This window comes from Limulus polyphemus, unplaced genomic scaffold (genome assembly GCF_000517525.1).
Source record: "Limulus polyphemus unplaced genomic scaffold, Limulus_polyphemus-2.1.2 Scaffold2292, whole genome shotgun sequence".
Lineage (NCBI taxonomy): Eukaryota > Metazoa > Arthropoda > Merostomata > Xiphosura > Limulidae > Limulus > Limulus polyphemus.
The window spans coordinates 74,142-87,535 of NW_013667902.1; the positions used below are offsets into that span (position 1 = coordinate 74,142).

Sequence of the window (13,394 nt, forward strand, 5' to 3'; positions counted from 1 at the left end):
TATATATATATATATATATATATATTTAATTAAATGTGTTTAGTGGGTTTTGGTCAAAATGCATGATTGAAGTGTAATGGTGTTACCAGCAAACTCATTTAATTTAACCAAAAGGTTATCAATAGCATAAAATTTATAATGCTTCTTTTAAAAGTCAAATTCATGTATAAACTGTATGTTATGATTTTGCAGACAGAATTTGTTTATAATTGCAAAATTAAGGTACCGAGTTTTAGACTAGTGTTGTCACACCATAAGAACTCAAGATATTACATGTATGGTTTTGAATGGTATCTTTCTAGTACAAAATAACATGTCCACTTTTGTTAAGTACAAGTGTAAAACATTTAAATGTAAGTGCAATGCTTAGCAATGTCAGAAGTAAATATTTCATTACTCACCTTTTTCTTAGTAAACATATTGACTGGTATGACAGGAGATTTAGAAGATCAAGAAAGTTGGTCAAACAGGAAATTAAAAAGGATGTATGAATAAAGGTTGACTAAAAATGTAAAAAATTAATAGTAAGGATTTCTTTAAGTACGTTTTTTTTAGGATTGGGGTTAGGACCCTTGACGGATATTAAAGGAAGGCTTGTATCTAATGATTGATATGGCTGGGCTATTAAATTCTACTTTTTCTTCACAGTTTTTACTAAATGAAGATTTAAGCAGTATTCCTCATCTTGAACAGTTGATATATGGCAATAAGGTCAGACAATATGGTTGCATTAATTCTCAGCTTGTTTAGAAAAAAATTGGGAAGTTTAAAAACTGATAAGGTTCCTGGGTCAGATAATATTTCCCTAAGGGTTTTGAAGGAAATGAAAGATTTAATATGTGAGCCACTTGCCACTATTGTAAGTCCTTGAATAGTGGGCAGGTACCAAAGGATTGGAAGTTAACTAATGTCACTCCTCTTTTAAAGGGAGGCAATAAAAATTGTTCCAGAGATTCTAGGCCTACTAGTCTTACATCAGTTGTGGGAAAAGTTTTGGAAAGTCTGTTAAATGATGCTTTGCAAAGTCATTTAACAAAGTTTAGAATTTTATTGGATAGTCAACATGGTTTCACTAAGGGAAAATCTTGCCTTACAAAGATTTTGACATTCTTTGAAAAGATTACTGCTTATGTAGATGAGGGTAAGGGTGTAGATTTGGTGTATCTGTGCATTTCACGAGGTTTTTAGTGAGTTAATTCAAAATTTAATTCATTTACTTTTTGTTTTTTACACCAATTACTATAGCATAAAATCATTGTTAACAATCCATATTTTAATAGTATATGTCTTAAGTTTTAAATTTTATAAGGCAATATTAAAGAAAGATCATGAATTTCTCCTAGTTTGGAAAATTTGAATTTTTTTTTTTCTCTAGACAAGTACAAAATTTATCATAAATTACATATAATATTGTCATCACTCAGTTAAAGCATAATTTTCATATCCTTCAATTTTTTTTGGTTACAGAGCCATCAAATAGAAAATCAGACTGCTCTTGCCACACCAATCTGTCATATCCTCTCTTTTAGGATTTATCAATAGTTTTTTCATGTTTAATACTATATTATTTTTAACCAATAGAAAGCTAAGGTTTTCATCTATAAAATGGTTAAAAGGTGCAATAAAACAATAAAATTTAAGTATAAGTAGATGTATACAGTTACAAGTTTAAAGCCACTTAGGATAAATGTAGTTTCATGTTACAATTTGAAATCATTCTAGAACAAAAAATGATAATTTATATTTTTCCTTTGGTGGTCACAAATTTGGTCAAATTTACCAACCTTGTATAGAGTTAGCACAGATAAAATAAAATGTACTTAGGAGGTTTTTAGAGATTATGCAAATGACTTTTGAGATGAAGAAAACTATTTTCAATTTTAACATAAAAATCGTTCTGCATTCAGACTGGTAAAATAAAACTGTATTCACAGACAAATCTAGTAAAAATACACCATTGAAAGACTTGTTTTTATGTATAAATGACTTGCAATTTTTACTAAAAGTCTTCCAAATTTTATGAAGATACACTAATTTGATTGAAAGTTATAATATTAAAACTATATACAAGTAACAATGGTGATGTGGTAAGTTATTGGGACAGAGCTCGTATTGAGAGTTCATAACTGGCTCAGTGCTAAATGTGTAGTGTACTGTACGTAGGTAGTGTAGTTGTGTAGGCTGTGTGGGTGTTCAAATGTCATGTACAGGCTACTAAAAAGTGTATGCGATATGTGCATGACAAAGTATGAATTTCTGAGAAATGAACATCAGTTTTGATATATCAAACTGAAACTTTATTGTACTTTCTCTGTGTTGTGGAAGGTCTCTAAGACAACATATAAAATAAAGGAATGGTTTGTATGTTATGCTGAGCAAAGTGATTCGCAACTCGGGTTGTTTTGAGTTGCAAATTGTGATTTGAACCTGGATATTTTGTCCCCTTAAGTCTGTGCAAGGTGGGTAAAACTAAGTTAAGATTACATCTGTATAAGCATGAAGTCTTTTGAGGAAAACTAGTTTGGTTTCTTGAGCTATTTCTTCAGGTAGTGGGACAAAACTACGAAGTTAAGTGTCATGAATGTGTTGTTGTGATTATGTAAACCCAATTTAAGAAGGAACAAGAGGAATCCTCAATAGCTGCAGCACTTGAAAGTCTATTAGACTGGATTAGAGTAAATTAATCTAAGAGATCTATTTTTCCTTTTTAGTGGCTATATTTTTGTGCACCAGCAATACCAAGCATGGGGCACGCATATACACAATTAGATTTTATTACTCATCAAGATCTCTACAGCTTACCCTCAAATTTAAAGTTTGTTTTGCCAGATTAGAGTAAATTAATCTATGAGGCCTTGGATGTGATCAAATATATCAGTCGAAAGGGTTTGACCTCTTGAGTCCAAAACTTTATATCTGAAATCGGTCAAGATGTGATTGACATATGAACTAAGAGTTTGTACTTGAGAAAAACAAACTCTGAGCTATTCTTTGAGCTGCTATCCTGCAGCTAAAGAAGAAAGTTGTGTCAACAGTTTTATTACATTTGAATTCTAGAAAGCTAACTTATTTTAGGTACATTGTCCTTACCAGGGGAGGAACTGCAGACTTTCTTTTAATTTTAAAAGTTCCAGTAACCAATTCTTAATAAGAATTTTTCTGATAGACAAATCAACATTATTACCATAATAATGAACTTGTGCTTCTAAATAAGGGGCTACTATTACTTGGACAACTAATTATAGCTGGATCTGGTTAAAAGTTTTTCTTGCATTACTCAGTGCTGTTGCTTGTATTTTATATCACCACACACCAGGGCCATTTCTTGGGCCCATCCAATTCTACTGACATGTTTAGTGTATAGTATTTATATAATTGCATCAATGCTAAAAACAGTAAATATTGAAATTCTACAGCTCTGTCCTCTTTTGACTGTGGGTCTCGAGCATCATAAGCATAGTTGTTAAGTCATTCCTGCTACATGTGTTGTGTTGAAACTTAATTATATACAAAGTTTGCTTCCTAGATCATATCAGATGTTGCAATTTGTGAATACAAAACTTAGAACTGTAGATGTTTTACAGCACACAAGGAAATACAAAAACAGAGCCTCAATTCTTTTCTGGTTCTAAACATGAGCTAAGACAGTAATCTTAACGTGGTATTTCATCTGAATTACTGCTTATACTTTTTGATATAGGTGACTGATTTTAATAATCTATTTGCTTTTAATGCATTAATGGATACTTAAGACTAATCACAAAGGAAAATATGGGTGTGATTATTTAGTTCTGTGATATTTTTCCACTCCACAATGTCATCAACAATTTTTAATCTCCACAAACTCCAAGTAATGCCAGTTAATAGATTCAAGCATGATAAGGAACCAGTTAGAAAAATATAAACCTTAGACCCCTATTGTTACAGTAAAAGTATAAATATAAAGTTTGTTTAAATTTCACTTTATGTATTAAATGTTGAAATATCAGTTTTAATAATGTTTTTATGGACTAAAATAAGCATTGTGGGTGTTCTAAAAGTCAACAGTACTTGGAAGTTGAAATTAAAAGAAATTACTTAACATAAGTGCTTTCTTAATGTTTCCAGTTATATGTAAAGTGTGATTTTAAAGAAAACCTTATATTTAAAATTCTTAATTCTTAAAAACTCCTAATGGACTGTTTCACTGGAGGTAGATTTGTAGTAAGTTTTGACTTTACAGTTTGGAAACATAATAGTGTGTTGCAAAACTTTAGCATATTTATAGTGCTTTATTTCAAACTAGCTTTGTTTGTATGATCTCTCTTTGAATATAATTTGTCTCAGTTCACAGGATATTTCAAATACAAGTTGAATGTCTACTTAAAATTTATTGATTGGTGTGAAACAATTGACTTGTAAGTTGCTGTTGTTTGTGAGAATTACATAGTAATTTATTTACAATTGTTATCATAGATATTTAAGAAATTGGTGACAGAACTCTGATACATTTTACAGATGTGTATGTAGTTTCTTTCTACAACATATCCACTGGCCCTGAAAAAGCTGCTGTTGAAATAAAAGTTCTATGATTATGTGGAGTGTAAAGGTTGTTTTTTCTAACTGTTATCAGCATCTACTGTTTTGTGATTCTGTTGGAGTTATGCTATTTACATTTCTTGTAATACAAAGCTGTATGTATGCAAGTGGCAAACATCATTGATGCGGTATGTAAATTTAGAACTAATCTAAACCTTGCATATTATTGGAATTAAGATGGAAAATACTGTTAGCAGCACTGAAGTCTTCAAAATTATTGGTTTTAGTTTTTAAGCAAAATATATTTATCTTCATTTTATGTATTACTTTTATATTAAAATTCTAATGTATATAGAATTTAAGAATGATAAAAATCTAACATACCTTTAAATTTTCTTTAAAAATCAAAAGTGTGTGAAGCTTTATTTTAGAAATAATTCTTTGTTTTATATGGCCTAACATCTTCCTTTCTGGTACATCAAAAAAGACCAGAGAACTTATGCTTGTAAAGACTGCTTTTATAGCATTCCAATATACATTACAATTAATTTGCTTTTAGCAAAATTTACTGAACTGACTTTTGGGGATTGAGTATGCATTGTAAAATGTCATATGCATCTTTTCCTCTGGAGTTATTATAAACAGTGAGAGAAACCTTTTTTTCCATTTAAAGCAAAATACACCTTAGAATTTGACCAGTGATTTGGAAGATCTAAAATTGGTTGAAATATTGAAATATGAATTTTCTTGACAACTGAACTGTCTAGTGTACAAGAACAGTATTTCTAGGCTGATAGATATTTTTATGTGCAATCCATATGGAGTTAAAACTATAAATATTCATCCTTACAATGATTTTTTTGGTCAGGATTAGAGAAGTTGATGTGCTTTGATACAATACTTAATGTTAAATCACACGTGAAAGCTGTGTAAAGATTTAATTCTATTTTATGCTATCTTCTGTTTGTAGATGTCATTTTATACATGAGTACTTTATTACTTATTACTGGAAATCTTGTACCTACACAGTTTCTTAATATACAACTTTTTGCAAAGTAGATAGTGTACACATTAAAGTTCTGCAGAATGTATCCCTAGGTAAGATATTTGTAAATACATTGTTCATTATTTGATACTATTTCACTAAGTAATAAACTTTAAATATGAAATAGGATAATGATATAAAGATTGGGGGGTGAGTAATTTAATTGGTGCTTAAAATTTCAAATATTTCTGATGATTCAATTTAACTACAAGTTTTCTTTGAGATTGCACAAACATTTTCAACAGTAAATTAATTCTAAAATTAACGAAAACTACTTAAATGGGCATGAGACCATTGCTAAAACTTGTGAAATAAATTGAAATTATTTTCAGGGTAAATAACTTGTTTAGTAATTTAATATCAGGCTGTCTTTTTAGTTAGTGGTCTTATAAGCCAGTCTGATTTTTTGTCAGTATAGAAAACTCAATCATTTTAATAAAGAACTAACAGGTGATCATAGCAATACATTTACTTGAATTTATATACTGACTAACGTTGATTTGAATTGCAATGGTGAAGAAATTTAACTCTTGCTCCACTGGGTGTCATGACTTAAGGTTATTTGTTTAGGTTAAGTGTCTTAGATAATGCTGCAAAGATAATTGTAGAACAAATTATTAAAGTGTCTTCTGAAATTACAGTATCTATTGTTATGAATGTTAGGGTTAATACATTAGGTAAGGATGAGCCAAAGGGGATTTGTTCTTCAGCTTTTTGGAGTTTTGTATGACACTTTCCTCCTACGCGAGTATGGAGTAATATAAATATTTCATTGAAGACCTAATATCTGCTATTAGGAGTTAATAAATTACTTTAACGTCTTATGCTGTTTTCTACAAAATTCCTAAAACCCTTGCAGTATAATTTGTCTTCAATTTGAAGTGGAATGAAAGTAAAGTTTTTGTACTCAAGCATTATGCATGTTTATTTTTAAAACAATTTTGTATTTTACACAATAAATTTACAAATAACAGCACGTGACTTGAGGTATATCAACTATAACCCGAATTAGCTTTGTAAGTGGAAATTCAATAAGACAAGTTTTATGTTTGCATATATCTATAAAAACAAAGATAAATGAAAGTCTATGACTGACCCAGTGGGGAAAGGGTTATGATATTTAATTGAAATATTCTTTATTAGTTTTGTAAGGTTTTTGAAACAGAATGTAATAATGTTTTGTTTTTTTTTCCTCTATTTTGTATCACCTTAATTTGGTGCAACGATGCTGATATGGATGTTCATCTTCCCATGTTTTGTTAATGGACTTGTGGATATCGTTTATTTTCCTGTGTACAAACTCCTTGTTCTCTGTTTAATATAACAGCGCCAATCCCGTTTTGATCAACCCCCTCCCAGCCACCACATTGGGGGAGACATGAACATAGGAAACCCCATGAATCATGGTTCTGGGCCCCATCACATGGGTGGTGGAGAAATGGGTGGAATGAGGGGTGGAGTGGGTGGTGGTCCCCGAGAAATGCAAGGAGGTCCGCGTGAACACATGATGGATCAAAGAGGTCCCAGAGACGACTACGGCATGGAGCCTAAGAGGCGAAGATATTGACCAGTTGATTTTGAGCCCCTTGAACTTTCTATTTAATGTTTGTGTGATTTGTGAACTGCAACCTGTAGTAGATGCAGCCTCATTATGAGCTGCCATTTATTGTTATAACCATGTTTGACAAGCGCATTATGTGTAATTATTACGGTTAGCATTTTAAATTCGTAGAGAAGTGTATGATCGTCTTTTTCATTGAATTATATTACGCTGTAATGTTTTCTTCTGAATCATTGTAAGTTGTAAGGGGTTATCTATTTTAAACTTGTATTGTGGTGTAACAAATAAATAGTGTCGGTGAACTGGTATCTGAGTGTAAATTTTACTACTGTTTAAACACTGGTAGATGCATTTTGTGACTTTATATGCATCCTCAGTATAATCTTTATCTGAATATTTAAGATAATCATTTAATAAAAGTAAAGGCAGACTATCCAGATTTGTGCAAAAACAGAGTTGAATAAATTAAACATTTTGAATGTGAAAACAGCAAGTCATGTGACAAGCACAGCAAATATAAAGTCTCACTGGAACAGAGTATACTAGAACTACATTTTGACAGTTTGTTGTTCTTGGGTAGTATGGTGCCATCAAGAATTGGTGCTTTTTTGGAAAGGGTATATAACAGTCCTTTCTGATGCAAACTATTCACATCCCTAAGATGTGTTTGTACCAGCATTTTGAATATCTCTTGTTCATAATGGTATTGGAAAAGAAAGTAATATGGATCAGTTTGGGGCTCCAGAACCATCCAGAAAGATACCTTTAATAAATTGTACCCCCAACTATGGTAAGCAAATGTCAATGCCAAAACCCATTAATGTGGCTCAGGTAACAGTATACAACATAAGAAGAAATTCAATCTGGAATTGAGTCTAAGAGGTGTGTGTTTGCCAAGCTCGGGATTTCAGTCTTTACCTTCTGTGTAGCAATTGCATACCTCAAGCAGTAAAGGGAAGATGACAGGTTTTCTTGTTGTTTGAGATTTAGTTTCTACCAGAATTACTGCTAAAAATTCTTTAATTATAATAATTACAATTAAGTTTCAGTTATTAGTAAAGCTGAGCAGTTTGCTTATTTGTTGTCTGGCTCAATCAATCAATTACATTAAACTAATCAATTATTGTTACAAGATGGTGGGGGGGGGACTAAAAAATAATCTTGCAAAACTATCTGATATTTTTCTATCCTAATGCTGTATATAAGCTCAATCTAATTGACCAACCTTTTAATTACCACATAAAATACAAAGTTTGGAATTGGATGGGCTACACAATCAAAACATGGTGTTCACAGTATAGTGTAAAAAAAATCCTAATGAAGAGGAACTTAAACATTGGGCCGTGATGTGGCTGATAAGTCCACAAATATTCAGTTGAGCAGGTACCTCTGAATTTAGAGGGAGATCATGCACTTGAGGAGAAAATTCTGTCACTCTTCGAGGTAAAAAGGTGTGTAATCCAATTGTTTGCTAATTTGTGAAATAGCAAACATCTTTGACCAGAAGTCAAAATTCAGGATAGCATTGCACAGCAAGGTGAAAATGTTATGAACTGTGCAGGGTGAAATGGAGAAGTTTATATTAGTGATATAGCACAATAAAGCTGGGACTAGTAATAGCACAATCCTGCCAAGAGAAGCTTGAAATAGTAATAACACTGCAGATTTGTCATTACCAAGGATTAGACATAAGTTTTGACTAAGATTTAGAAAGATAGTGTTCTTGGGTTTCATTGAGTTGTTGATAAACACTTCAAAGGCATGTCATTTGGTTGAAAGTATGCTCGCCTAATACTAATGAGCTTTACAAGTTGGAATAAATGTCTCATTGCTTCATAGTATACACAATACTATGATAAGCTTCTTACTTTGGAGGTCAAATTTGTATTTATTTTAATAGTGTAGTTTTTCTTGTTTATGGAACCTGAGTGGTGAATAAAGCTTCTATTACATTCAGATACCAAACAATTTTTTAGCTGTTTCTTACATTAGCGTAAATATGCATGTTTAGAACTCTGAACAACATATTATGTATTTTATAGTCAAATATAATCTGTGCTACATTTACTTCTCTATCTAGCACTTTCTGATAATGAATATTTTTCTGAAAGTGATAACTACCTTTGAAGGGAGGTTCCATGTTGGGGGGGGGGACTATCTATGATCAGAAGATGCATGAACATTTTTGATACTCATTCTTATCTTATACAATTAGCATAAATGAAGTACAATAAATCAATTTTCAGAAGTTTGTCAGGGCATATAAAGTGCCATCATGCAAATCTGCTGTTAAATTATCAGTTTCATATTTAATTCAAAATTATCTTTTTTGTTTTCTACAGAAATTTTGGAGGAATTTTTATAAGCCGACACTATTATTATTTGGTTTCAGATACTCAAAATTTTGTATAATAAACTTGTTTATTGTGTACCAAGCCTGTACCATAAATGTATAAATAAGAGTAACATAATTATGTTTGAGTAGGAAATCTAGAAACTTTAAAAAATAGAAGTTGGCATCTAACTTATTTCTTTGAGTACAAAATTATGTCAGCTGGGTATCTTCTATAGTTTTACCAAAACGTTAAGAATATTTTTGGTTTATGTAAAGTAGAACTGATTTTCACATTTTAAGTTTCTTTATCACAGACCTAATTGTTATTGAGCATATGTAGTTCTGTGAAGTATGAAAGCTTTGTATATAATCCAGTAAAAAAAAAATGTATATACATTATCTCAAATTATTTATTTTCATAATGAAACTTGCTGAACAGTGAATGTAAGAATTCAAGTGCTTTTTAAAAGCATTTAAAAATATATATATTAACAGCAAGGTTGTCTTCTGCCATCTTTGTTTAAGCTGTTACTTTTTTTTCTTCAGTGAATGGCATTCTTTAAGTGATTATACTACAACCATACAAAATCCTTCTCACTTATTCACTAAAATGATGCTTAAGTTTCATTGTTTTAGTTGCATGATTTCAAGTACATTGACTCCAAGTTATCTTTTTTTGATTATTATTATTATTATAATAATAATAGAGAGTGACTCTGGTGCACATATTACATAACATATGGATTGCTGAGATCGCTATCCTATTAGCATTTTTTATTATTCCTAGAATAAAAATTTCTAAGAATGATTCACGTTTCCTAGGAGAGGGAATTTGGGAGGGTGGTAATACTTTATTGCCTATTTTACCCTTCAATTAACACTTCAAGTTGAGCTTTTGTAAAGAAGTGTTACCATATTTCAACGTTGTGCAACAACCTGTTCTCTAAGTTTCAATATTTTGCATATGACCACCACAGTTTTTTACCAGTCAAATCTAGTTTATGCAAAATCAGTCTTACAAAAAGATATACATATGGTTGATTTTCTTGCATGAAAAATTCTTTTAAAATGTGGTCATTTACTTAATTTAAAAAAAATGGAAAAGGTTATTGAATGTCATGATGAAGTGAGGACTAGAAAAATTGATAATTCTGGTAAAAACAAATGACCAGTCACGTCATATACCAAGGCACCATTGTACTGTTAATTATCCCAAAAAGTCGCAAATAATAAAACAGAAATAATAAAAATGGAAGAAAAACTCCTGGGGCATGGTATAACAGGTGAAATTTAGTTGGGACTGGTTAGAGAAAGAATTTGAATTTTGTTAGGAGTAATCAGAAGTGGTAAAGTCAAAACTGAGAGGGCTCATTTAAGAAGTTGACTTGCCAGGAAAAACTTTATGGACAATATGCAAGAAACATATGAACTATGTTTCACAGGCTTGCTCTACAATTTTGACATAAAATTAATGAAAAGTACAACTGTCAATTGACTAATCAAATGTGGCTAAGTTATTATATATACCAAATATGTAAAGAAAAGAAAAGGCTGAGATCTAATTTTTAAAAGTGAACCAATGTTTTACTCACACCCCTTTAATAATTGTTATTCCTATTCTTAACTGATAAAACTTTCCAACAGCTAGAAAATTAGTCATAGAATTTATCATTCCTTGTATAATATCTCAAAGCAAATGTATTATGACAGTTTCAGTGTTTGAATAGATTTGGAGAATTGTCAGTAATTTCTGTGTTACACCAGTTTTCAAACATTTGAACGTTATAGCTACTGTTTTGTATCAACTTTAATCATAATTATTATAACTCTATGGGTATGAAACCAAATGTATTTATTTTCAGCATGCTGTTACTTCTTGTTTTGAAATAATTTTATATGTTTATAAAATTTATACTTTATCTCAGCTACAAGAAAATGCTACTTAAATCTCCGGGTAATTTCTGGTTGAGAGCTTCAAAGGGAGAGTGAGTTTCAGAAATATAAATTAATTTTAGTTAATAAGCTATAAATAAATGGCTAGAATGAATTTATAATATAAAGAAATATATAAATAAAATAAATCTACTGACAAAGGCTCTATGTCTAGAGGATGGTGCTTCCATGACCAAAAGAAAATCAGTTCATTTTTATCTTGTGCCAACCTAAAATAAGGATGTCTAGATGCAATTAGTTCAATAAATCAATTTTTAAAAGGTGACTTCTCGTAAATAGTCTGTTTAAGAAGCATTGACTATTCTGGTTTGTGGCATATATTTTATTGTAGAGTATCAGATTGTAAACAAATTTTAAAAGTAAAATCTTTAGTGGACAGGTGAAGCTAAAATTTTACATGTCCCAAAATTAAATGCATTTGAAAGCAGTAGGCAGTTTACATTCAACAAACTTGTGTAATTTGTAAGTATCTTGGTTTCTCATTTTGTAGTATCCTTTAGAGAAATAAGCAAATAATCAACAAATTAATGCTATTTTTAAAGGGTAACTATGATTGCTTGGCCTTTTGAGTTGGCAGGATAAAATAAATGTTTAGATGCAAACATTAATTATTTGTTAACTTCAAAGGAGATTAAAACAAAATTTTGGAAATTCTTAGTGTCTTGTTTCAGTGATTACTGTGCTTTAGAACCATAAAACATAGTGCTTTAAATTAAGATGTGGAGAATAGTAACTCAAGACTGTGTATTGATAAAGATGAGAACCGTGAGTTGTAATAGAAAATGTATCTATCAGAAGATATATGTATGTTTGTGCACTTAACATAAAAATGTTAACAGAAGCTTCAGTAATTTAGGTCTTGGAACTACCAAAAGTAATAATATGATAAATTAGAGGTGTGTTGCTCTACTACAGGCAACTTTTTTCCCATAGTGCAGTAAACAAGTTCTTATAGAAAGGCAGGTATGAAAGGTAATTGCTCACAAGGTGACACAAACACATAGCAAAATTGATAGTTTTTCTAAAATTAACTTATTATATAACTTTTTCACACACACTTAAAGCAGCAATAGTTGGAAACTATTGTAAGAATATCAATGTTAAAAACCAGTGTAGTGATATATTGGTGTCAGCTATGTAGCAAATCAACCCTTTTCAAGACTGGTCATGGGTGAAAGACTATGTCATCTCGTTTGTTGACTCATATTCACAATTTTATTGAACTACTGTTTCGTGAATATATATCAATAAGTTTGGTATCAAACTGTATATTATAATTCAAATTTTAGTACTATGCATTACTCAATTTCTTAATTTAAAAGTAAATATTAAACACAGGTAAACATCGATTTTTGTGTGTCACTTGGTATGTGTAATGCAGCACTGGTTCAAATTAGATGTTTGTGAAGTTAAAATACTAAGTCTGTAGTTGCGTATGAATTAGAAACTCAAATTACAGATATTGACAAGCTAGAATATAAAATAAGAAGGTATTATCTTTTCAACTTGCTAAGATATTGCTCATGTAATAAATCAAACACAGTGGTACCCTGCCCACCTCTTTCCAATTTTAGAAATGCTCCCTTATATACACTTACTTCTATATATGACATGAATAACCAATTGGAAGCTCAGAATGTCCCCCTATTGGCTTGCTCAGCCATTTTCATGTGTTAGGATGCCATCTCTCTCTTTTGAACCAATATTTCTAGGAGATAGGGTGTGTCTTTAGCCTGCTCAAAATTTCATATTTTTTTGACTAAAATACACCTTGGTTACTAAGCTTGATAAACTATAGTGGAATTCTATGGTATTGATGTAGTAATTTATGATTTTTTTAGTTATTCAAGTGTGTGTGTGTATATATATATATATATATAATAAAAGTATTATATTGTTACACATCCTGCTGTACCGTACATCCGTCCTTCGGACCGTACAGCAGAGAGGATGGTGTCTTCCATGAACCAAAAAGTAAAATC

The 13,394-nt window shown here is 30.8% G+C and overlaps 1 protein-coding gene across 3 annotated transcripts in view; it reads left to right on the top strand.

The window, feature by feature from the left end:
- LOC106466534 (paraspeckle component 1-like) overlaps window positions 1–7,432 on the top strand; it is a 70,441-nt gene extending 63,009 nt beyond the window's left edge. For 2 of the 3 annotated variants that reach the window (XM_013926825.2, XM_013926826.2), the window contains one exon: window positions 6,891–7,432. In XM_013926825.2, the coding sequence (XP_013782279.1) occupies window positions 6,891–7,130 (240 nt within the window). In that variant the 3' untranslated portion in view covers window positions 7,131–7,432. The remainder of the gene's footprint in view (window positions 1–6,890) is intronic. The other variant, XM_022394568.1, reaches the window with a different exon arrangement.
- The last annotated feature ends 5,962 nt before the right edge of the window (window positions 7,433–13,394 follow it).